Genomic DNA, 23,566 nt, shown 5'->3' with positions numbered 1-23,566 from the left:
ACAGTTTTTGTGATAGACATTACTGGAGCTGCTGAGCTTGAGATGTTGTTCAGCTGAATAGAACTGCTCTCACAAAATGATGCCACTGCTGGGATTTATTTCTGAATTGTGCTTTGACAATAGCACTCAATACAAGAGAACCAAACTCCAGAGATCCAGAGGTACTTGTTTCCTTACTACGGGTACCGGCTCGATTCCTCCAGGTTTACTGCATTGGCTGACTCGATTTGATTATTAGTGGCTCACCATAGCCCTCTCAATTTTCCCGCTCCCCACTGGTTGGAAGATGGGTTACTTATACGAACAACCAATACCTCTGGACCCTCTTATTGGACATATACGGATATCTACAAATACATTGAATTTTTTGGATACACACCCATGTTTTTGTTCTAATCTTTGGACGGACGTGGTTTGGACTATTGATTTGACTTGCTCTGTATACAACCGAAGTGGTCCATCGCTGTTATTGAAATTTGCTTCTCAATTGGTTTCATTAAATGGACGTTTTTGAACTGGTTTGAATTTTTTGATGTGGGTGAAATCTTGCCCATATCCATATATTAATTTTGAGTCGATCAACCTGGAGTAACTCACTTGCAGCATATTAAATAGATTCTCTGCAACTTCGCTAAGACGCTGTTTTGAAATTGGACTTTACTTGTCTTCATCTGGTTTGACTGATTATCATCTGGAATCACCAAATATTATGTGGTCCAATCATTATGCTATTCGCCCTGATGAAGTTCCTATAACAGGAACGAAACGCGTTGGCTGTTATCCTATTTCCAAATACGAAGAAGAATAAAGAATTTTGATAAAGGTTACACTTGGCTGCTTTGTGACTTCATCCCTGGTGCTACCTTCACGCTTTTTGAAACTCCAGAGATCAGCCTTCCCCAACCTGCAACTGATAAAGTGTTCCAAAGGTGCCCAGAGAGGACCACGTGGCTGCACTGCAGATATTCTCAACAGAAGCCCTCTCAAACGCTGCCTACAATGTGGACACTGTTCTTGTTGAATTAATCTGGACTGCTGTTATCAAGGAGATATTATTTAGCTCATAATCAATAGTCATTAGCTAATAGACGATAAGGTTGGGTGTTTCCCTTGACCTGTAAGGAAAAAAGTAATAAACAGCAAGTTAACCTTATTTAAACTAGGCAGCCCTAGCAAACTAGTTAAAGAGGGCTCTGTGGGCATTAAATGCATGAAATTTCCCCTCTGCTACAAACAAGAGTGGGGGAAAGAATACTGGAAAAGCTGGCTCCTTGACCCATGATAAACTGAAGGGACTTTTGGAAGAAAGTATGGGATAGGCAAATAACCACTTTGTCAGGGAGAAATGGTTCATTTCACAACAAAGCAGTAGTTTCATAAACTTGACATCCTGAACATATACCCATTAGAAATATAACGTTGGCAGTAAGAAACTGTAACTCTGCCAAGAGCAGAGGTTCGAAAAAGTGTTCTTGTAACCCCTGCAACATCAAACGGGGGTCTCATGCTGAAACGGGAGCACAAATACCTTAGCGTATCAACGAGAATCTTGTCAAAAGATGGGAAGCTAAGTTTTTGATGGGGTCAACCTTTGTCCCGCAAGAGGCTCTAATAGCAACCCACTGATTTCTTAAAGTCGAGATAGCTGGACCAAGCACACACCCATCTTTCAGAAAATACAGATCTTCATGCGATCACAAAGAGCAACATGCAAACCCCTAGAAATACACCTAGCTAGAAAATTCTTCCAATATCTGGAGTGCCCCTCTATGTCTCAGGACACCAAGACTGCTGTATAAGTAAAAATACTTCTGTAGAACAGTCCTATGTTTCTAGAGCTCCCCTCTCAAATTCCAGACTCCAAACCGTAGTCACCTGATGGTCAATTTTGGAAGCATTAGTACCCTCAAAGGAGATGGAGACACTGGAATTATCCACCTTGGCTTGATTAGGAATTGGAACAGAAGAGGGAACCAGGGGAGCCTGGGCTAAAGCGGAACTACCAGAATAACATGGACTAAATCCTCTTAGATTATCCTTAAATCGTGTGATCAGAGAGAAGATGTACAGAAGACCCTCCAACCATAGAATGGATAGTGCTCCCAAAGACCAAACTTAAGGAGATGGAACTAGAGAACAGATGTTCAGGAGAGCATGTTCATCTTATGCAAAAAAGTCAAGGCAATGTCGACCAATATTCCTGAAAAAGAACTGGGCAAAGACAGATGTAGACGGTGGGAAAATGGAGACAAGAACTAGACAGATGTATGGGACAGTTTTCCAGGCACGAGATTGCCCCCGGAAGCATAGGAAAATATGGTCCCGATGGGCAACATATCGGGGTATCGACCTTCCTCCCCTTCCTCCACAGACACCCTGATTGACATATTTATTAACATTCGCATGATCACCCTAGACTGCACACAGCATACTTATATTGCATGTTTGAGTACACATTTACACCTTCCTTATTGCATGGGTTTGGGAACTGCCTTCGTAAAGTTTGCGTTGTATTACAAGTTTATTGTAGTCTATAATGTATACCCCCGGTGTATATCCGGATTCTCCTGGTGTGAATGTTTTCATGTAGGGAATCTGCCCAGTTGGTATCATCGAAAATTCATAAAATGTGTTATTAAAAAAAAGACTGAGATGTACATGAACATGGAAATATCCAGTTCCGGCAGTATGCGGGCCCATTCTCCTTCTGTGGCGGATACACTGCCCTCAACGAGAGAATGTTTTACTCTACCTCAGACAGATCTTCGGAGTGAGAGTCGATAGATCCTCCACCCGAAAACTCTGTGCCGGATCACATAAGCTCTAGTTACTTAGTGGTCCATTCTTATTTGGACTGCTGGATTTCTGATTAAGTGAGCAAAATGCATTAGGTCTTGATAACTGGTAAAATAGACCATTGGCCCTGTACCAAATCCCCTTCCAGAGGAGCAGTTGTGCTCTATAATAATGGGGCGACCCGGTGTCCCTCAGAACCTGAGTATTGATATCAGAAAAAACAATTGGTTCTGTCGGGGTGTATACAATTACTTAGAGTATTGTGTAAATACTGAGGTAAATTACTTTTTATAAAACATAAATAAATGATTCCCAAAAGAAGTTAATTCACATACCCAGAAAACACACACACACAACAGGATATAATAATCAATATTGTATTCTGAATGAGTATTAAATACTAGAGGCTGTCACAGTTACACATTCAATTGTGCCATAAAACAACAAGTGTCTGTGGTGAAGAAAGTGACATGTAGTGATTAAGTGACATAGACAGTACACTATATACAAAACAAATACATGTGAAATAAATGAGGGGGTAGGGGGAGGGAGAAGTTTGGCGAGAGTTTTGTCCTGTCTCTTTTTGCACGTGGGCCACTAGATCCAAAAATAAATTAAATTGTGATCATGAGGGCTGTGCGTACATATATGGCATGTCGTATATGTGTAACTGTGACAGCCTCTAGTATTTAATACTCATTCAGAATACAATATTAATTATTATATCCTGTTGTGTGTGTGTGTTTTCTCGGTCTGTGAATTAACTTCTTTTGGGAATCATTTATTTATGTCTTATAAAAAGTAATTTAACTTAGTATTTACAGAATACTCTAAGTAATTGTTAACACCCCGACAGAACCAATCGTTTTTTCTGACTTCTGGGAGAAGAGGCAAGGCCAAACAGCAAAGCCTAAAACAGGAAATAACTGCCCAGAGCAAAGGAAACTGAGGTACTTTCTGGAATCCGCACAGACTACAATATTAAGGTAAGTATTTCTGAGATCTACTGAAGCCCAAAGGACTTTGGATGTCATCAGAGGAAGAATATAAAATGGAGGCGCCATTTTGAAATGAATGTGAGGGATGCAGAGATTAACCCTCATTAACCGCTATATGTATCAAGCTATTTAGCATTCGCAAAGGCCGAAATTCTGCGAATTTCGGCCTTTGCGAATGCTAAATAGACAAATGGAATGTATCAAACAAGTTTGATGCAAAATAAGGATTAGCAAAATTTGCTAATCCTTATTTTGCGATTGCACTTAAGGAATTGCAAATTTTGCGATTCCTTAAATGCAATGTATCAAACAAATATTATGGAAAAAATGCCATTAAGGATTAGCAAATTACCACCAACTTCTAGTTGGTGGTAATTTGCGAATTCTTATCAAAAAGCTTTTTTGAAAAAACCAAAGGTGCCATATGACGCCCATACATGCCCTTAGGGCATGTATGTGCGCCATATGCCCCCAAATGTCTTTTTCAGGGGTGCAGCAGGGTGTTCTTGAGACACCCCTGCACCCTTGGAAAAATCCCTAATTTGCGATCAGCAAATTGCTAATTGCAAATTGCACTTTCATTCCTATGGGCCTCCTGGCCCATGGAAATGAAGGGGTAATTTGCGAATGACAATTTGCTAATCTCAAATTAGGAATGCTAAGGAATCGCTATTGGAAAGCGATTTTGTACATACATACCGTTTTGCATTTCCTAAATAGCGATTCCTTAAAATTCGCTATTTAGGAAATGCAAAATGGTTTGTTGATACATATAGCGGTAAGTCCAGACAGGATGGAAGACTCCCAACTGCTTCTGCGCCTGAGCCAGAAGGGAGTAACACCCTTACTCTCCTTTCTCTGAAGCCTCTAGTTTTATTGTAGTCTATAACAAGAGATCCTGTATTGATTTCCTGAGAGCTTGAAGTTTGACAGGGCATTCAAGAATAGAAGTTGAATTAAAAAAATATTGAGGAGATTCCAGTAATTGAATTCTATAACCTTCCAAATTCGTTTGAAGCCCCCAACAGTGCATCATTGAACCTTGCCAGACATGAAGGAAACTGTAACCATTCTCCCAATAGTCTCTGCTATTGTGGCACTCCAAGCAGAAGTCGTTCTTTTGATGCTGAAGGATCAGAGAAGGTTGAAGAGCTGGACATTTTAGCGAGAGGGACCCCCAAGGACTGCCATTTCCTTTAAAGGGCGGGACAACACCTTTGGATGGAAATTGAGGACCAAAAGCTCTCTTGAAACCACAAAGGCCTCTGACAGATGATCTCACTAGGACCATTAATGTCTTCTGCCAATCTCTTGACCAACATTGCTAGCTGCGAACCAAGACATTTGGAACCACTAAAGGCAATTGCATTAACAGAGCTTTTTAAGAAGTGTCTGATTTCTACATCCTCGTCCACGTGTGACATGGGGCGGCCTCTGACCCTCTAGATGCTTTTGCACATAAAGAATAAAATGAATGGTTAACAAAACCCTTACTCACTGTGCTATCATTGTGGACAAAATGCTTGTATAGTCATTGCCCTACTGCATCTCTTCTGCTAATGATTGAAAATCCCTTAGAAGGGGCTCACTACATGTGTTGAATTCTCATTTCCTCTGATTGAATAGTTAGTTGGGTACACACAAATAGGGACTACAGGTCCTAGGATTCTCTCTATGCTCCCAGGCGGGGGCTGCCAGCCAGGAGGGAGGAGGTCTTTGGCCATCTGGCTATCACGAGACGCTTAAAAGGTGTCCCACCACCACTGCGTGGGACGCTGTAATAGGGGCTACCAGACCCAGGATTCTCTTTTTGCTCGCAGGAGGGAGCTGCCAGTTAGGAAGGAGGAGGTCCTGGCCATCACAAGAAGCCTAAAGGGCCCCCTCACCACCACATGTGTGGGATGCCCATAAAATGTGCCTGGGCCAAAGGCAGGCCTGTCATTGACCGGAGGAGGCTGGGCTGACCATCCCACTGGCAACGCTGAAGTCCAGTTCCAACACACAAAGGTATTCAATTCTCTTGTGGCTTCTAGGTAAGGTAAAATTAACTGGCTGGGCTATCTATTTATTAAAGGAACACCTCTTACAGACTACGGACCTACTGTTGCACCATTCAAAAGGGTATGCTGAACTTATTGCTATCTTAGTATCTCAGTAGTCAAACTGGCGCTCAGGAAGTCTGCTTCACCGTAGTCGTCTTGAACTTGTGCTTTCTGTATCGTTTTCAGTTTAACATGTCTAAATCCCTCACCTATCATATTAACTCTTGCCTTCCTCATCTTCTATTACAGGGGAAGGTAAGCCACGGATGTGCCACACGCTTAAAGAATATATTTTTTAAACCCCCTGTGTCCTACAGCCAACAATTGCACTTTAAAGGAGATCGATACCTTAATAGAGGAGATCGTCATCCGTCATCGTAGAGTGGACTCACAGGGGTAAAGTTCCTGTCCCTAAGATAACCAAGGTATTTAGCTCTGCCGATATACTGACATCAAGAACTGGCATACACCTATCCAATGTCCTAATAAATAATTCTGCAGTCATAGTAGCAGAAACTATCTCAACAGATTTGCAAGAAGGAGAATCCCCTCTAATGATCAACAACAGATTTCAACCCGCATCTGCACTTGATTCTCTGGACGGCAACAAGGCCCCTTCTTTCCAACTGACAGGGCCCACTACTTGCAAACAAGGCTTCTGTTCTGCTAGTAACCTCCCCCCATTCTTGACCAGATAAAATAGGAGGTGGGGCATTTAAATACCAAAGCCTCAAGACAAACGGAATTATTTGAGGTCCTGTTATCGCAGAGATTGACCCCCCCCCCAGTGCCCTTAATCCTGCTGGTTTAAAAACAAGTCTGATCAACCAAGGAATCTACTCTGCCAATTTTAAACTCCAAAGTTTCAAATAAGTTAAACATCAGGCAGGGATCTTGAGCCCCATTATAATTCTGTTACAGACCCTCTTTCCACCTCATATGGGTATAAGGAGTCATAATCTCCTTTGAGCACCCATCAGAAAGGAGACCATTGGCATTTACGGCCTCCTCATAATTACCAACCTACACATTTAGGCAGAAATACTCTTGAGGTGGGCTCGGACCTAGAAAATAAGGTTTCTAGACGTGCCTCCTTCCCCATTTGAATACACCACAAACCTCTACTTCCACATAACAAAGCAGGTAAAGTTTATAGGATAAATGTCCCCAAGTATGATAGAAGGTGAAGAGAGGATGATTAATCTTTAAAAATATATTGCATCCCTAATCTAACTACTTCACAATCTCCTGAGAGCAATCTTGAGAAGATTATCTGGCCTCTAAAAGGCTCTATTCTTAGCAAAGTTGACTGCCCATCGACTAAGAGTCTTTCCCCTGACAACCAATGCACTGCTGAGAGTGTCTCTGTAAATAATCATAAGCAAAACATTCAATTTCAAGTCGCTTCGCCTGCTGGTTCAGTTATCTTTAACAAAAAAATCCATTCGTACCAGCAGATCTTCCATAAAAGACTGATGATCAAGTAACTAAACTCCATCTCTTATCTCGGAACGTTGCTGGCCTACGTTCAAGAATAATCGATCCTGGGTGGAATGTGTTCAAGGATTCATATCACCTTTGCCTATTACAAGAAACATGGGCAACGACTCAAAAACACAGATTAGCGCTATGTAACGATCGATATAGGAGCAATACCCTTAATTGCTGGTAGACACGCTGGAGGCCTAGCTATATGGCTCAGTATTTTACCCGAAGGCTTAATCACAAGACTGAATATTTCTTAACGTGATATTTTAAGCCGTAGTCTTAAGACTCCGAAGTTGTCCATGCTTTACATTCTTAATGTTTATATCCATTCGCTTCCCCCAAAACACTACTTTTGAACCCCTGTCCTGCATGACCAACCTAATACAGCGGGAGGATGAGAGCCTAGGATCTTAAGCTTGAAGGGTAAGCCAATTAGTGTAGCCCCTTCAGTCACGGTCACCCTCCGGCTGACTTCTTTAGCCTTGTCCCACTCTTTAAGCCCCCCCCAGCACCTTTTTTTTTTGTTTTTTTTTTTTAAAGCGCACAATCACCCGTAAGAGTCTCTAGGCGCTGGGGGCCGTCGGGAAGATTAAGCAAGCTATTGCCCAGAGTCACATGGTGCTGGGCTATTCTGCCGCCGGTGCCGGGGATCGAACTGTGATCCCCAGATTCCGGAGTCAGTCGCCCTAGCCGCGTCGCCACACCTCTTCCGCCTTGAGACCCTCGGGGGTATGTAGTGCGCTTTACAAATGATTGATTGATTGAAGGGCATGCAATTGTAGAACACCCTCTGATCTGGCTAGAAGCCATACTTTCAGAAGAGGGTCTTTCAAACCAGAATTGACATTATGGAGAGCAGTCTTTGGGGGAACCTGGTAGATTTTAAGGTAATTTCTTGGCAGAATAGCAATTATAAGGCATTAGACCTAATACTGACTGATGATTTTTTTTTTATCTGGTGGATCCCACATACAGAGCTCCCCAGAGCCCCATATTTCAAACAACAAGAGACGAGTCGAATGGCAGTCCGTACAGAGCAATCCTACCACCTTGGCTAATTTATGATTCTTTTTCCCACTATTTTAGCCCCCTATGACACATATGCCCAGATTGCAAATACCAATTATAGAACTGCATATTAGAATGATTTCCTCCCTTAAAGGTCTTTAATACAAAAACCCCAACCTCTAAAAGTGAAGTCAAATCAACCCCGTGGTATTGTGGTGAGTGTCGTAGGGCCAAGAATTTATTTTTCATTTAAGGAATGTGCATTAAATGTTATGCATTCACCTGTAGGTGAAGGTGAATATGATAGCTGCAGAATATTTTGTTCTTTTCAGATTCAGACCTATCAGTCACCGACCCCACCCCATTCTTCAAAGGACCACAGTTCCCATACTTTCACTTATGCACTTCACCTGCTATTGCCAAGTGAGTAAACTTCTTGCGCATGAAGGGTAGCGGGGCACTGAGATATGCTGCACAGATAAATCGAGACAAGCCCGAGCCCCCCATGATCTCCTGGCTGGAAAGTTAGCATGAAGTTGTGGACTCTGGTAAATGACACCAATCCAAGCTTATAACCCGCTGTGGCAGCACAGACCCAAAGGCGGTGCAGTGCTCAATGTCCCTCGAAATGTGTCTTAAAACCAAATCTAGCCAATTTTACTACTACAGTGTGTCTTAAAATTAATTAGGATTTTTTATCAAAGTCCTAGCCTCCACTTTAAATATAGAGGAATTATATTAAGTGTAAGAAAACCTTAACCAAAGTGAAAGTCTGGGTTTTATTTTTGATGCAATTGTTAGGCCGGAATATCTGAAATTTGGCAGGCTTAATTTCAATATCACAGAAAGTAATTTAATTATCCATCTAAAATCATCTAACAAAGACCCTTCTTTGTGTGGATTGGGTTCCATTGCTAGCCATGTTTAATTATGTAAAATTGATCGATTAGGCTATTACGTCTCAGAAGCCCTGCTCAACTAGGCCAGATTGGCGATCTAATGACGATACCTTGAGGTATCCGAAGAAGTAGCTGTCTTCTTTTGTGAATAAATTGCAATATGCATTGTTCCGGTATGAGACGTAAATTTGCTGCATAATAAGTATGAAAAGAGTCACGGTGCGTAATGATTACAATATGCTACTCAAAATACTTTCAGTTGCAATGCCAGGATATCACAAATGCACAATACAGGGGTACTTGTCGCTCTGCCTGAAGAACCATGTCTAGTATGGCAGTAACTCTCCACTGTTCATTTTCAGTCTCCATTGCCCTGGGCAATGTGGCACATTAGGAATTAGGGATAAAAAATGCATCATTGTCAATGTGAATTATACCAAGGTTAACCGGCAACAGGGATTAAGCCTACGGCACAAACAATCCGTAGACAATTTTCAGCAGGTTATATATTTGAAAGCTCACATTATCATCATTAGTAATAAAACATGTTTTAACAACTGAGGGTGGCACTTGGGTATACAAAACTTGCCTCAGTCAAAGAAGATCTGTTTCTAACAAACTAACAAGGAGACTATAAAGAAGCTGCAAAAAGTATCTGCTATCATAATGAATGTGTCGGAGAAGTTGAACAGATCATAAGCAGTTTTCTCAATTGTAACCCTTAAATAGACCTGTCATACCTTTCGACGAGGCACTACAAGTTTCTGGTTTTGGCACTTGCTATCCTGGTACTAAGTATGAACTACATCTTATTGAAGCTTTATTAGAGAGACACATTTTAGGTCTGAGATAAAAGAAGGATTACATTTGAGATAAGTAGGTTGGAACTTGCTTTAAAATCCTGAGGACTGGTTGTGAGTATTTCCATTTTTTTTTTCCACAAGTTTTTTTTTGTCAACAGCCACAACAGGCCTGGCAATGCCAGGTTCCCAAACGATACAATATATATATTTGCAAGTAAGATGTTGACCTCTAGGTGTCGATTAACTCGTTCCTTGCTCCCGTCGGGCGTTGGCCAATGGAAGCACTACCTGCCAGGTGCTCGGAACGACCGCTGGCCGTCGCAGCCCCGCCCACCCATTAGAACGCCCGCACCACGGCGGAATTGCCGCAGTGGTTAAGGCGTTAAACAATTGAGAAGCAACAACAATATAACATAATGCTCCAACATAGCCACTTTGATCGAATATCCATACATTTATAACCATGTTCCCCACACATCACTTCCATCATATCAAGTGCTAATCTACTGAGACTGCTGAAATAGGTTCCCGGCACAGCCCGCGATATTCTGCCCACCTCTTCCAAATCTTATGGTGCTTCTGGAGGCATCCTCTTCCTTTAAATATTGGCAATTCTAACCCCATAGAGTATTTCTATTTTTGTTGCCAATTTAATGCAATACATGCAGCCCGTTGCTTTTCTACAGAACTTCTTAGAAGTATCACTATCTAATTTTAAACTGGTATTAGTTAATATGCATGAGTAGATTGAGGCATGGTTCTCTGAGCTATTACCCAATAAGGTTTTGATGAGCCCTGAATAAATAAATATAATTGAAGATGATTTTTAATAGGGTTGAGCATATTCTCAAGCTATGTTTAGGAAGTTTTGAAGAGAAAAACAATGTTTGTATGCTTAATTCTTTATCAGCAAAGATGTACAATATTATTAAATTCCTCCTGAACAGGCAGATGCAAGAAGAAAATACATGCACTTCCTCTTCAGAGAGGAAACCATACTTGGCATTGCTGGTTCCCTTACCAAGAATGCCAGAATCTGGCACTTCTGCCAGATAGAGATGCCAAACCAATCTGAATTAACTATGTGCCATCGTTACAATAAATGTATTAATATTGCTATTGAATGTTAGGGTGTGTAAAACTAAAATTATTATATGTCAGTGTTTTATTACATACTAGCAGCCCGTCCCGACGTTGTCCGGGTAGGCTTTGCGAGGTGAAAGGTACTCACCAGCATTGCGCACCCCGGACACGGGCAGCTCCTTTCTCTGTCTTACCAATCACCCCTTTTTGCCCACTTCCCCTGAAACTACCTGGCCCTCTGTTCTGAGAGCCTCAGCTTCACCTGTCCCGGCCATCCAATTTGCCGTCAATCTGTTTGTTTACCTGACGGCTCTCACCAGAGAGGCAGTGTCCCCCCTCTCTCCCCCCATCACACTCCCCTCCCCCATCATCTGTAGCGGGAGGCGCCCCAGGCCCATACATACCTGCCATTCCTCCTACGGGGAAGTCAGGGTGGAGGAAGAGTCCTGAAAACAAATGTGGCTGGCTGCAGCTTGTTTTCATTTGAGGAAGCAGTTTACCCCGCCCCAACTCGCGTCCGATCACGGCTCCGTCCCTGCTCGACTGTCGAGCAGGGACGGAGCCGTGATCGGACGCGAAGCCTCCATCAAGGACTCGTGGTCACGCGCCTGATTTATGGTGTTTTTTTGCATTATCCCCATTGCGGGCATGCGTTGGATCCAAACTTCATAAGTGAACCTCCATTAGGTTCGGGAAATTATTGAACAAATTAGCGAATTGCCATCAGCTCCTTAATTGACCTGCTACGCATCCGTCTTGACTTGTATTCCCCCTGTTATCGACCCGAGGGACACGAAATACTTGCGTCCTGTAAAAGCCCTGAATTCCGAATGACGCTTAGAGCCACAGAAAACAGGCCAATTAATTCTTAGGCATTAACTTTTTGTCCTGAAGATGATCCTACATATTGTGTTTAAGGGATCGAAACGCCGTCGACTTGATGTAACATCATATATGTGAAATATACTGAATGTGATATGCATATAATGATGTAATTGAATTTCTGTAATTTATCATTTTTTCAGAAATCATTCACCTTTTGCCTAAACATTTTTTTCCTCCTCTTTTCTATCTGTTCTATCTTGCCAATTCGTTAGCGTGAGGGCACAGGCTTGTGTCTCACTCTCTGTGAATGTGAGAATCTTTTGGTATATTCTCTTTATAGTAAACATTGTGATCTCTGTCCGGCTGGACATATCACGTCACTCAATATAGCTCTATTGTGTCTATATTTATTAAGTTTGTTTGTATTTTATTATGCATAGGACCACTGTTGCTTGTAAAAATACGTTTCCCAAGGTCCTGTGCTGACTTTTTGGGCGCCCTTGTTGTTTTTGATATATAGTTAATTAGCCTACAGCACAGTGTGTGTGAAAGTGTAAATAGAGTGAATGAATGCGTCAAGTGTTTTGTTGTGTGAGCCCCGTGTGAATGTTTTATGGAGTCCAAAGGCTGTAAGTCCGTTTTGTATTGCGCAGCAATAGTATAGAGTGGCACTTTGAGCAAGCCTTTGTTTGTACTGTTGAAGGAACTTAATGTTTTAAAGTCCATTTTGCATTGCGATGCAATTTTCGATAGTGGCACTGCGAGAAAGGCTTTGCTTGTAGTAGTGATTGAAAGTCGGCACTCAGTGATTGTGGTGTTGTTCTTGAAGTGTTGTCAATGCAAATGCGAGTAGAGAGTGGCAGTTCGATAAAGCCTTTCTTTGTAATTGTGAAGTAAAGTCCGTCGTCTTTCTATTCTTTTTTTTTCGTGAAGTGGTGTGAATGATAATGCGAGAAGATAGTGGCCCGGCGAGCAAGCCTTTCTTTGTAATTCCTAAGTAATGGGCCGCACTCAGTAAGTAAGTGTTGTGACTGAGAATGCAGGTAGAGATTGGCACTGCTTGAAATAATGGCAATGCGACTGTTAGTCAATGCGAGTTTTTTCGTAGCGTTCGAAGCTTGTGTGTGTCGTTTCCCTCGGCTACCCCCTATTACGAAGGTGCTTGTTAGAGAAATCCGTGAAGGGTTTGCATAGTTATTTTTGGAAGTACTGTGTGAAAAGTGTTAAATGTAGCGCGATTGGTTTTTTTGAAAGCCGCGCCCCTTTTTTAACATTGAGCACAGTGAGAAGGAACGCGTAGTGAAGAGGTCTTGCCCGCCCCTTATGACAGCGTGCGTGTGTGACAAATGTTTCCGCGCCTCTTTTACTTGTTGCCGCGCCCCTTTGATGATGGCATTCAGGGACGCTGTGATAATGCGGCATTAATGTATCGGCGATTGAAATCCCTGAGCATGTAAGTCCAATGGCATTATTTGTATATTCGGCGCTCTGCAACCGGCGAGTGCTTTTGCAAATGTTTGTGTGCGTGAAGGCGGAGTGGCTTAAACTTGCAGCCCTCTTTCAGTTGTAGCCGCCTCTTATGACAGCGTGCGTGTGCCGCTCCTCTTGTACTTCTTGCCGCGCCCCTTTGTTTATGGCATTCACAGGCCCTCTGATAACGCGCCATGAATGTATCGGCGAGTTAAGTCACTGCCCATGTAAGTCGCATGTCATTTGTTGTGTTATTGATAAACGGCCGAGTGCTTTTGCAATCTTTGTGCCTGAATTCGGAGTGATTTGTGCCTCAATTCGGAGTGCTTTTGTGTGTGCTTCCATCTTCAGTCCATGAGTTTGTGCCGCCCACAAGTTTACTTTGACACGCCCATGCTACTCCCTAACATCATTACAACGCCCACAGGGAACTACTTTACCCCTAATGTTGTTTGCACTTTGTAATGTATATGGTGTCCATATGTATAGCCTACGACCATCTCCTGGAACTCCCCTTTCCAACACTGTATTGGGTGTCGTGATTGGTGGTGTACTTCTGGAGTTTACCTGCCTCAAAGGTTCACAGTTCTCTCTTTATAATAGTAGTATAGATGTCAGTAATATAGAATGCATTTGAGTTTATGAGGTATTAATTGTTTGAAACAGAAGTGCAGTAACTTGCATTTATTTAATGTTTACAATAAATCAAATAAACATTAAAAATGTTAGGTGCCTTTATAGGTCTCCTAATTTGATCCAAAGGAATTGTTTATCAATTGTGCATTATGAGACAATTTGTTGGAAAGAGAATGGAGGCGATTAATGCAGTTTATATATGTGAATCATCCACATTCAAGGACATTGTGCAAATCAATGAGACGAAAATGCTTCCGAAGCTGATGGTAAATGCCACAAGAAAGAGAAATTTACATTCACCTCTCTGTAGACACGAGTGCTGAAAAGGATGCCTATTTAGTCCTACCACATGGGTCCTAAAGACTGCATAATTGCTTTTACATATTGTAAAGAATAGGTCGTAAACATACATTGTCCACAAATTCCTACTCCAAATTCTTGTAAAGTTTTATATGTGCACTGGCAACTACTATAAACAAACTGATCAGCAATTGTGTGTTCTGTACTACAGCTGTAGATCTATCACTCCAGAGGGAAATGCATGATTGACAGTTTCTTACAACATTTTTGCACTTTTTTTTATTGCGCATCTATAAGAAAGATGTTGCATGGAGGTGACACCAAGCACTACATTCAGAATTAACAGCTGAGGTTCCCGTAACCTATAGAGGTAAAACAGTTGGCAAGGGATTCATTACAGAACTACAATACGCAATACTTCAAATATTATATAGTGTAGTCAAACAAATGTCTAGCGTACTTCCTGACATCGGATGCATGTGTTGCAACAATCACTTAAAATTCTCCCACACTTACCGGTCGGTTCCTGGCCCACTCATCGATGAGATTTCTCCCATCTAAACGAAGCCCATTCTGTTTTGCGTCAAGGGGGTATTCCGGGTCCGCGGTGCCATTGGGAGTCATGTACTTCCTACCTCCTCCCAGGATGACCTAACAAAAATAGACAAAGTTTGTCATCCAGAACACGCTTGCACGAGGATTCATTGCGACTGATCAACAGTGCAGGCAGTGGGTTTTGTAGTTGCAGGCAACAAATATGACTCAATGTAGATTGCCTGCTGTCCTTGTAGAAGGACTCACAACAAGTGATAGCTCTCATGAGGGTCATGAATGGTTTCTTCTCACCAGTCTCTACTAATTGAATGATTGGTCTGAATTTGAAATGTTGTGTGTCATTTGGGGGTGCTTGTGGACATGCTGGTGCAGGAGTGGGCATGGAGTGGAAGTGTCGGCAGGCTGAAGATGGTTTTTAGCGGCTCGGTGAGCTTTTGGAGTAACGGGCAGGAAGAAAAAAGTGTGAACCCTTCGCTCACCACGTAGGGCCCAATTCACAGAACTAACTTAAGAAAAAATCCAAAACTCACTACTTTTGGTATTCACAGAAGTTAGGATTTTGTCTTAAGTTTGTCTTAAGACAGACTTAAGACAGACTTAAGACAAAATCCTAACTTAAGTCTGTCTTAAGTCTGTCTTAAGACAAACTTAAGACAAAATCCTAACTTCTGTGAATACCAAAAGTAGTAAGTTTAGGATTTTGTCTTAAGTTAGTTCTGTGAATCGGCCCCTAATATTCTTAATCTTGGTAATGGTCTTGTATGGGGGAGTGTTCATGAGCGGGACATGGGAACTGCCGGGGTCTATCTACAACTTACCATTTCTTGAAAGAGAAAGTAACCACTTTTCATGTACAAAACAAAAAACTCTAGGATCTTAAACTTGTCCACATGAAATGACTTCTCAATGGGCATTTTAAAACAACTAGGTTGCGGTATTTCTTAGTTAGAAACTAACGATCATTTTAATATCGATTTATTGTACAAGTCTTTTCAGAAATGAAGGTGTAACTACTGGATGATCGCATGGACATGTGACATGTGCTAGACATGGCTCTAGCCTGAGGATGATCCACCATCCCTAAAACTAATTCGGTGGAGGTGAGATGAAACTGGAGAGTCACTCAGGGATGTGATCCTCCTGTATTTCCGTACAAAGCCTCAACATAGCACAATAGCCATTGGCTCTATCATCTTGTTTACAACGGAGGGCACCCTGGGCTAGTTGCGTGCTTTTATCTCAAAGAGCAAAACAGCTGGCAATCAATGACTTATGTAATAGTTTAATATTTTTTCTGAATTGTGGGGTAAACCACCTCTGCTCCAACATCTCATTGAGGCCCAATCTAAACAATCAAGTGCCTTTTCCACCTCAAGGGAGTTGAACGATGCCAGTTTCCAGGTGTAGGTGCTGGGATGGACATGTCTGACAAGACACAGGCCTGCCTCACTGCCTAATGCCCATCAGCAACAGCAGTGTTCTATTTCTCAGTGCTTTGACATCTGCTTCCGTACCACTGGCATTATGCTCGCTGCACATGAGCACTATGTGGGGTCCTGAGAGTGTCGCAAACCTACAGCAGGCCTATGTCCAGTCCTTTATCAAGCTCTTTATTAGTCCTGGGACATTGTGATTGACGGGCAGACCCGCAGCCGAAGCTACATTCCAGATAGATCACTTTTGCTCCATTTATACAAGTGCATTGGAATATGTAGGAATAACGCAGGCTTCGTGGTTTGGAGTGACTGTATATACTCTGTGTAATGACAACGTCTATCCAAAGGCCTGTGTGGGACTTATTCCAGGGCAGCTCCCAAGCTCTATAAATTGATGCACAACATAACTTGATGCTGCTAATAGATACCTGGTGCTAGGCTTGGGGAGAATTACTGCACTGTTCAAATCCAAGGGAAGGAGAAAAAACTGCAAAAGAAAAACACAGCTCTTGCATGCATGTTTTATTTATGTTTCCATGCAGCCTACAGGACCCCTGAAACCAAGGGTAGCAACAGCAGTGCCAAGTGTAGCAAGGGGTAACTGGGTGTAGAAGCTGATGCCTCAGGCTACCACTAATGGATGCCCAAGCGGTCATCTAGACTCCAGTTGATTGATGAGGGCATTCTGTGAGGCAGTGAGTTTTACAAGCCAAGAAAGGTACGCTGAAGCAGCTGCCGTCACTCATTGTCACTAAGGGGATCTCGCTGAGAAGGTCTTTCTCAAAACACCTCTAGCGGGCTTCGTCACATTCCACTCAACTTGCAAGGGGCACTAAACTATATTTAAAGGAACATTTTCTGGTCAAGTTACATGGCTTATCTATATGGAGTGGCGAGGTAAAGACATGCAGTTGTACAGAAATGTAGTACAAAACACTTGTTTTAGGCACTACTAGGGAACAAGTAATGTGTAATGCAATGGCCAGCATGGTGGAAGGACAGCCCTCTTCTCACCAATCATGAATTTCTTAGAACTGCCTCCCACAGCTGTGGCAGTAACAGTGCGTGGGTAGAAACCGAAAAGCCCAAACATTGCTTTCTTGTCAAATGGTTAGTCCATAGTACAGGAACAGAAGAAACACCCGACCAAATATCCACATATCTTGTGGTTGCTGTGGGCTCTGATCAGGTGTCTGGAATTGTTAACAATGTCATTGCACGAACTGTGCAAAGCTGCAAAATCCTATCTTCTGTTAATGAACTTAACCTGGAACTAAGCTCTAATAAATCCAACCTACACCTGGCTCGGAGTACTTTTTCAATTTCCACAGTGTTGTTCAGGTACTTTGTGTTATTGTAAGATGGATGTTTTCAGAAAGCAGTCGCTTGACACAGATGTCACCTTGACCGTGTGACCACAAGAACATTGAAGTTTTGGGTTCCCGTACCACATAACTTGGCACAAAAATCCCTTATGTATTGTGTTGTATGTTGTTGTATTGCAGCATTTATATACCACCTACGACCTGTTTGAGGGGCACCGAAGCGCTTTGCTGAAACGGGCAGCAAGCTACGGCGTGTAGGGTGTGCAATTGAAGGATGTTGTCTTTGAGTTTTGTGATCTTATGTGTGAAGTGCTTCCATGTTCTGTGTGCTGAACACCAAAGTTCAATTATCATGTTATTGGACACAGCACCCAGGTGGATAAAGAGGTGTGTGAGAGAGAAAGAGACAGGTGCAGTATGTTGTTTTCAGTAGGCGGGCAGCTTTGAGTTGCTCTGCAGGTCTCTTTTTCTCATGATCATAGTCTACTTAGCTGGTTACTGCACTGGGTTCTCCAACCTGATATTTTGTGTAGAGTGGTTGGTCCTGAGAAGACCTGATTGGAGAGAGAATAGTCTATGAGAACTGATGCTTTTTAGGTTCACACTTGTCCTTGCTTTCTATAGGGAGTGGAAGGTCAGTGCTAAGGTAGTGACAAGAAGAACATTGGGGGCTTTGGATGCAAAGATTAGTGAATCGAAGATCCCGAAGTCAAATCCAGGCTAGAGAGGCAGGAGTAAGTGTGTTGTGCAACAGGCTAACGCTGCTAGTCTAACTTGACTAGCGTGGGTCAGGAAAGAGTCTGTGCTTATGAGAAGGAACAAGAGAGCAGGTCTGCACATTTACAAGGGTAAGCGCACCATGGCCATTCTCAGGTTTAGAAGTGACATGAAGTCTGGGCTTGTCTAAAGTAGGCTGGGGCATAAGCAATGATGCACCTAGAAGTATCAGCTTCTAGAAGAAAGATCCTTCTGAACTCTGAACAATATTCTCTTCACATCACACCACTTCCAGCCACCACAAGACAATGTCACCACCAGAGAATGTCCCCAGATGTAGCATCCACCATGAGGTCTTTCCTGATAATGTAGGAGACTGATAATAGTAATAATTGATTTAACACAACAAGAAAGGTATAAAATGCAGAGAGATAGGACATTAGATGAGAAACAAAGATTCTGAACATGGTGTGTGATTCTCCGAGAGAAGAGAATAACTGCACAGTTGATTGGAACTCATAATTCAAGATCCAAACACACAACGTATCGTTAAATCTTTTAGAAGGGTGGCACAAATTTCTATTGTGTCTTTTTCAGTGCTCGCCACCACGTACTTTCTGAGCATACCAGCTATTGCGACGTCCAGTCTCAACCAGTTTCATTACCAGCTCTTCCTTACATGTCCTCGCCTTCCTGTCTTCCCTCTCGCACCTTCACATCTGGGTTTGGCTTCAAAGAATGAAACCAACGACTTTCACTCTTTTTTCTCCCTTCATTTGTAAATTCTCCATGTTGGCAGAGCACCCCGTCTGTCAACCTCCCAGTTTGCTCAATGTTTTTTAGAGTTGGGTGAACCATCATGTTTCCACTGGTGGAGCTAGCTTCCCTGGTGGAGACCTTTGACCAAAGGCTCACCTGGCATTGGAACCTCAGTCAAAGTACCTTAGACTCTTCGCCCTACTTAGGGCAGATGTTCCAATGCCCTTTTATTTACTTCTTTGGGACAACCAGGGGAAGCTTGGCAGTCCCGAACAGGATAACAAATAAGTGACCCGCACAAGCTGAAAGAAACCTCCCAGGATGTCAGGAACATTTACTTTGTTGTTTTTCAAAAACAAACTCCCATTTTGGCAGTTAATTTTAGAAGAATAAAAAACGTTGCATTACGGGTGCACTGAGCATGGGATCACACAGCAAAGCGTCAGTGTAACTTTGCCGTACGGGTGCACTGGGCATGGGATCACACAGCAAAACGTCAGCGTAACTTTGCTGTATGGGTGCATTGACCATGGGTTCACACAGCAAAGCTTCAGCGTAACTTTGACGTACGGGTGCACTGAGCATTTGCCGTACGGGTGCACTGAGCATGGGATCACACAGCAAAGCTGCAGTGTAACTTTGCCGTACGGGTGCACTGAGCACGGGATCACACAGCAAAGCTGCAGTGTAACTTTGCCGTATTGGTGCGCTGAGCAAGGGATCACACAGCAAAGCTGCAGTGTAACTTTGCCATATGGGTGCGCTGAGCATGGAATCACACAGCAAAGCGTCAGTGTAACTTTGCCATATGGGTGCGCTGAGCAAGGGATCACACAGCAAAGCTGCAGTGTAACTTTGCCGTACGGCTGCACTGAGCACAGGATCACACAGCAAAGCTGCAGTGTAACTTTGCCATATGGGTGCGCTGAGCAAGGGATCACATAGCAAAGCTGCAGTGCAACTTTGCCGTATGGGTGCGCTGAGCATGGAATCACACAGCAAAGCGTCAGTGTAACTTTGCCGTACGGGTGCACTGAGCATGGAATCACACAGCAAAGCTGCAGAGTAACTTTGCCGTACGGGTGCACTGAGCATGGGATCACACAGCAAAGCTGCAGCGTAACTTTCCTGTACGGGTGCACTGAGCATGGGATCATACAGCAAAGCTTCAGTGTAACTTTGCCGTACAGGTGCACTGAGCATGGGATCCCGAACAGGATAACAAATAAGTGACCCGCACAAGCTGGAAGAAACCTCACAGGATGTCAGGAACATTTACTTTGTTGTTTTTCAAAAACAAACTCCCATTTTGGCAGTTAATTTTAGAAGAATAAAAAACGTTGCATTACGGGTGCACTGAGCATGGGATCACATAGCAAAGCTTCAGTGTAACTTTGCCGTATGGGTGCACTGAGCATGGGATCACACAGCAAAGCGTCAGTGTAACTTTGCCGTACGGGTGCACTGGGCATGGGATCACACAGCAAAACGTCAGCGTAACTTTGCTGTATGGGTGCATTGACCATGGGATCACACAGCAAAGCTTCAGCGTAACTTTGACGTACGGGTGCACTGAGCATTTGCCATACGGGTGCACTGAGCATGGGATCACACAGCAAAGCTGCAGTGTAACTTTGCCGTACGGGTGCACTGAGCACGGGATCACACAGCAAAGCTGCAGTGTAACTTTGCCGTATTGGTGCGCTGAGCAAGGGATCACACAGCAAAGCTGCAGTGTAACTTTGCCATATGGGTGCGCTGAGCATGGAATCACACAGCAAAGCGTCAGTGTAACTTTGCCATATGGGTGCGCTGAGCAAGGGATCACACAGCAAAGCTGCAGTGTAACTTTGCCGTACGGCTGCACTGAGCACAGGATCACACAGCAAAGCTGCAGTGTAACTTTGCCATATGGGTGCGCTGAGCAAGGGATCACATAGCAAAGCTGCAGTGCAACTTTGCCGTATGGGTACGCTGAGCATGAAATCACACAGCAAAGCGTCAGTGTAACTTTGCCGTATGGCTGCACTGAGCATGGAATCACACAGCAAAGCTGCAGAGTAACTTTGCCGTACGGGTGCACTGAGCATGGGATCACACAGCAAAGCTGCAGCGTAACTTTCCTGTACGGGTGCACTGAGCATGGGATCATACAGCAAAGCTTCAGTGTAACTTTGCCGTACAGGTGCACTGAGCATGGGATCCCACAGCAAAGCTTCAGTGTAACTTTGCCGTACGGGTGCACTGAGCATGGGATCACACAGCAAAGCTTCAGTGTAACTTTGCCGTACGGGTGCACTGAGCATGGGATCACACAGCAAAGCTTCAGTGTAACTTTGTCGTACGGGTGCGCTGAGCATGGGATCACACAGCAAAGCTTCAGTGTAACTTAGCCGTACGGGTGCACTGAGCATGGGATCACACAGCAAAGCTGCAGCGTAACTTTGCCGTACGGGTGCACTGAGCATGGGATCACACAGCAAAGCTGCAGCGTAACTTTGCCGTACGGGTGCACTGAGCATGGGATCACACAGCAAAGCTGCAGGGTAACTTTGCCGTACGGGTGCACTGAGCATGGAATCACACAGCAAAGCGTCAGTGTAACTTTGCCGTACGGGTGCACTGAGCATGGGATCACACAGCAAAGCTTCAGTGTAACTTTGCCGTACGGGTGCACTGAGCACGGGATCACACAGCAAAGCTGCAGCGTAACTTTGCCGTACGGGTGCACTGAGCAAGGGGATCTCACAGCAAAGCTTCAGTGTTACTTTGCCGTACGGGTGCACTGAGCATGGGATCACACAGCAAAGCTTCAGTGTCTTCAGACAAGCCTCTGTAGAGGCAGCTGCTCTGAGGGCAGAGAGCTCTCTGTCAGGCAGGAGGATATCTCAAAATATGGTGGGATGTAGTCAGGACAGTGGAGTACATCCGGTTGTGGACAGAGGATGTGACATAAGAACAGACATGATCACAGGCAAAGCATACCCACACACACCTATAAATTGGTAGATACAGATATTACAAAAAGAGGGAGCGTTTTAGACAACTAAGAAGAGAGGACATGAAGAGAGGACAGACATGTAGAGGGCAAAAATGTACACCTGGGCAGTGAGGAATAGAGATACAGAGGGAAAGTGAAACAAAAGCCAGTGCACACAACAAGAACCAGAGAGGGACAGTAGGGAAGAGACCGAAAGAAAAAAGAAAAGGCTTTATGAGAGGAAAGAGAAAATGGAGGAAATGAAGACAGAGAGGAAGTATTTGATGAGGGAGCAAGTAAAATCTGAAGAGATTTTATAAGTGGTGCATGGGTTAGTGCATTTTAGTGAGTGAATAGCCAAGTGAGAACGTAAATTAGTAATTGATTAAGTGAGTGTATACCTTGTACAGCAATTGAGTCACAGACTGATTTAGAGTCTGGGTGAACATGCAAGTGCATGGGTGAATGAGTAGAAGAAAGTGGATGGATACATAAGTTGATACGTGTGTACATAAATGAGCGAATGAGTTAGTCACACCTCTTGTTTCTTTGTGCTCTACACTTACATCGATGTCCACGTTGGTCACGAGCTGGTGAGCGATATCAGTGCACCCTTCGTTTCGCACCGCTGACGGCATCTCAGAATCTGCGTACCAATCCCTCTCCGCGATATGGGCGTAGCAACCCGCAGGAGAAGCGTGTTGCACACGGGTAGTGGTCACGATTCCAACAGATTTACCTGCACAAGGAGATCACAAAGAGGAAACTCAACACAATGTAAACATAATGGAGTGTTCTGAACAGGGACAATCACCCTCTCTGGCACAGGTGTTACAGATGTGGCCTTTGTGGATAGCTGTACCATCATATCACATTCATATTTTGTATTTCTTAATTTACATGGTTCTCTATAGCAGACAAGATCTCATTGGCATCAAAGCAATGTACAGAGATGGTCATACCTTACTGTTGTTGCATACATACCAAGATGACTGCTGCACAGAGCAAGAATGCAAGAGATAAGTGTTCCACAATATCTACATGCATGTTCATCAATAGAGTGTGCCCTACAATCAGGTGTTTACCATACACTGGTCCCATCAGTAGCAATCCATTACAACGCATGAGGTAGGTAGACACATTAAAATAACAGGTGCCAACATATCGGTAGGAGAGCAGTAGAAAAGGGAGGACATCTAAAAGCGTGTCTATCCTAGGTGGTCATGTATGACCACCTGGGGTAGACACGCATGTAGAGTGTGCCTGAATCCAAGTGCCCCCGTGGATCTGAAGGCGTTAGCCTAGATTTGAGTATGCGCATTAGCAGCAAGTTTCGCTTTTCACAGTATTAGCTCTCCTTGTTTGCAGGTTCTCGGGTTTAGCATTGAGGATGCGGAGGGTATGTGTCTTCCTAAGAGAGAGGGGTAAAGAGTTCCAGAGTTTAGG

General features: G+C 43.5%; 1 protein-coding gene across 1 annotated transcript in view; it reads right to left on the bottom strand.

Moving 5' to 3' along the window:
- The window catches only part of LOC144791770 (intestinal-type alkaline phosphatase-like), a 101,785-nt gene that overhangs the window by 30,724 nt on the left and 47,495 nt on the right, over positions 1-23,566 (bottom strand). Inside the window, exons 5-6 of the mRNA XM_078666537.1 lie at positions 22,687-22,859; positions 14,865-14,999 (exon numbers count right to left, since the gene is read on the bottom strand). Coding sequence (XP_078522663.1) covers positions 14,865-14,999; positions 22,687-22,859 — 308 coding nt within the window. The remainder of the gene's footprint in view (positions 1-14,864; positions 15,000-22,686; positions 22,860-23,566) is intronic.

Source organism: Lissotriton helveticus, chromosome 11, assembly GCF_964261635.1.
Source record: "Lissotriton helveticus chromosome 11, aLisHel1.1, whole genome shotgun sequence".
NCBI classification, from domain to species: domain Eukaryota; kingdom Metazoa; phylum Chordata; class Amphibia; order Caudata; family Salamandridae; genus Lissotriton; species Lissotriton helveticus.
This window is presented reverse-complemented; position numbering and strand designations above follow the sequence as displayed.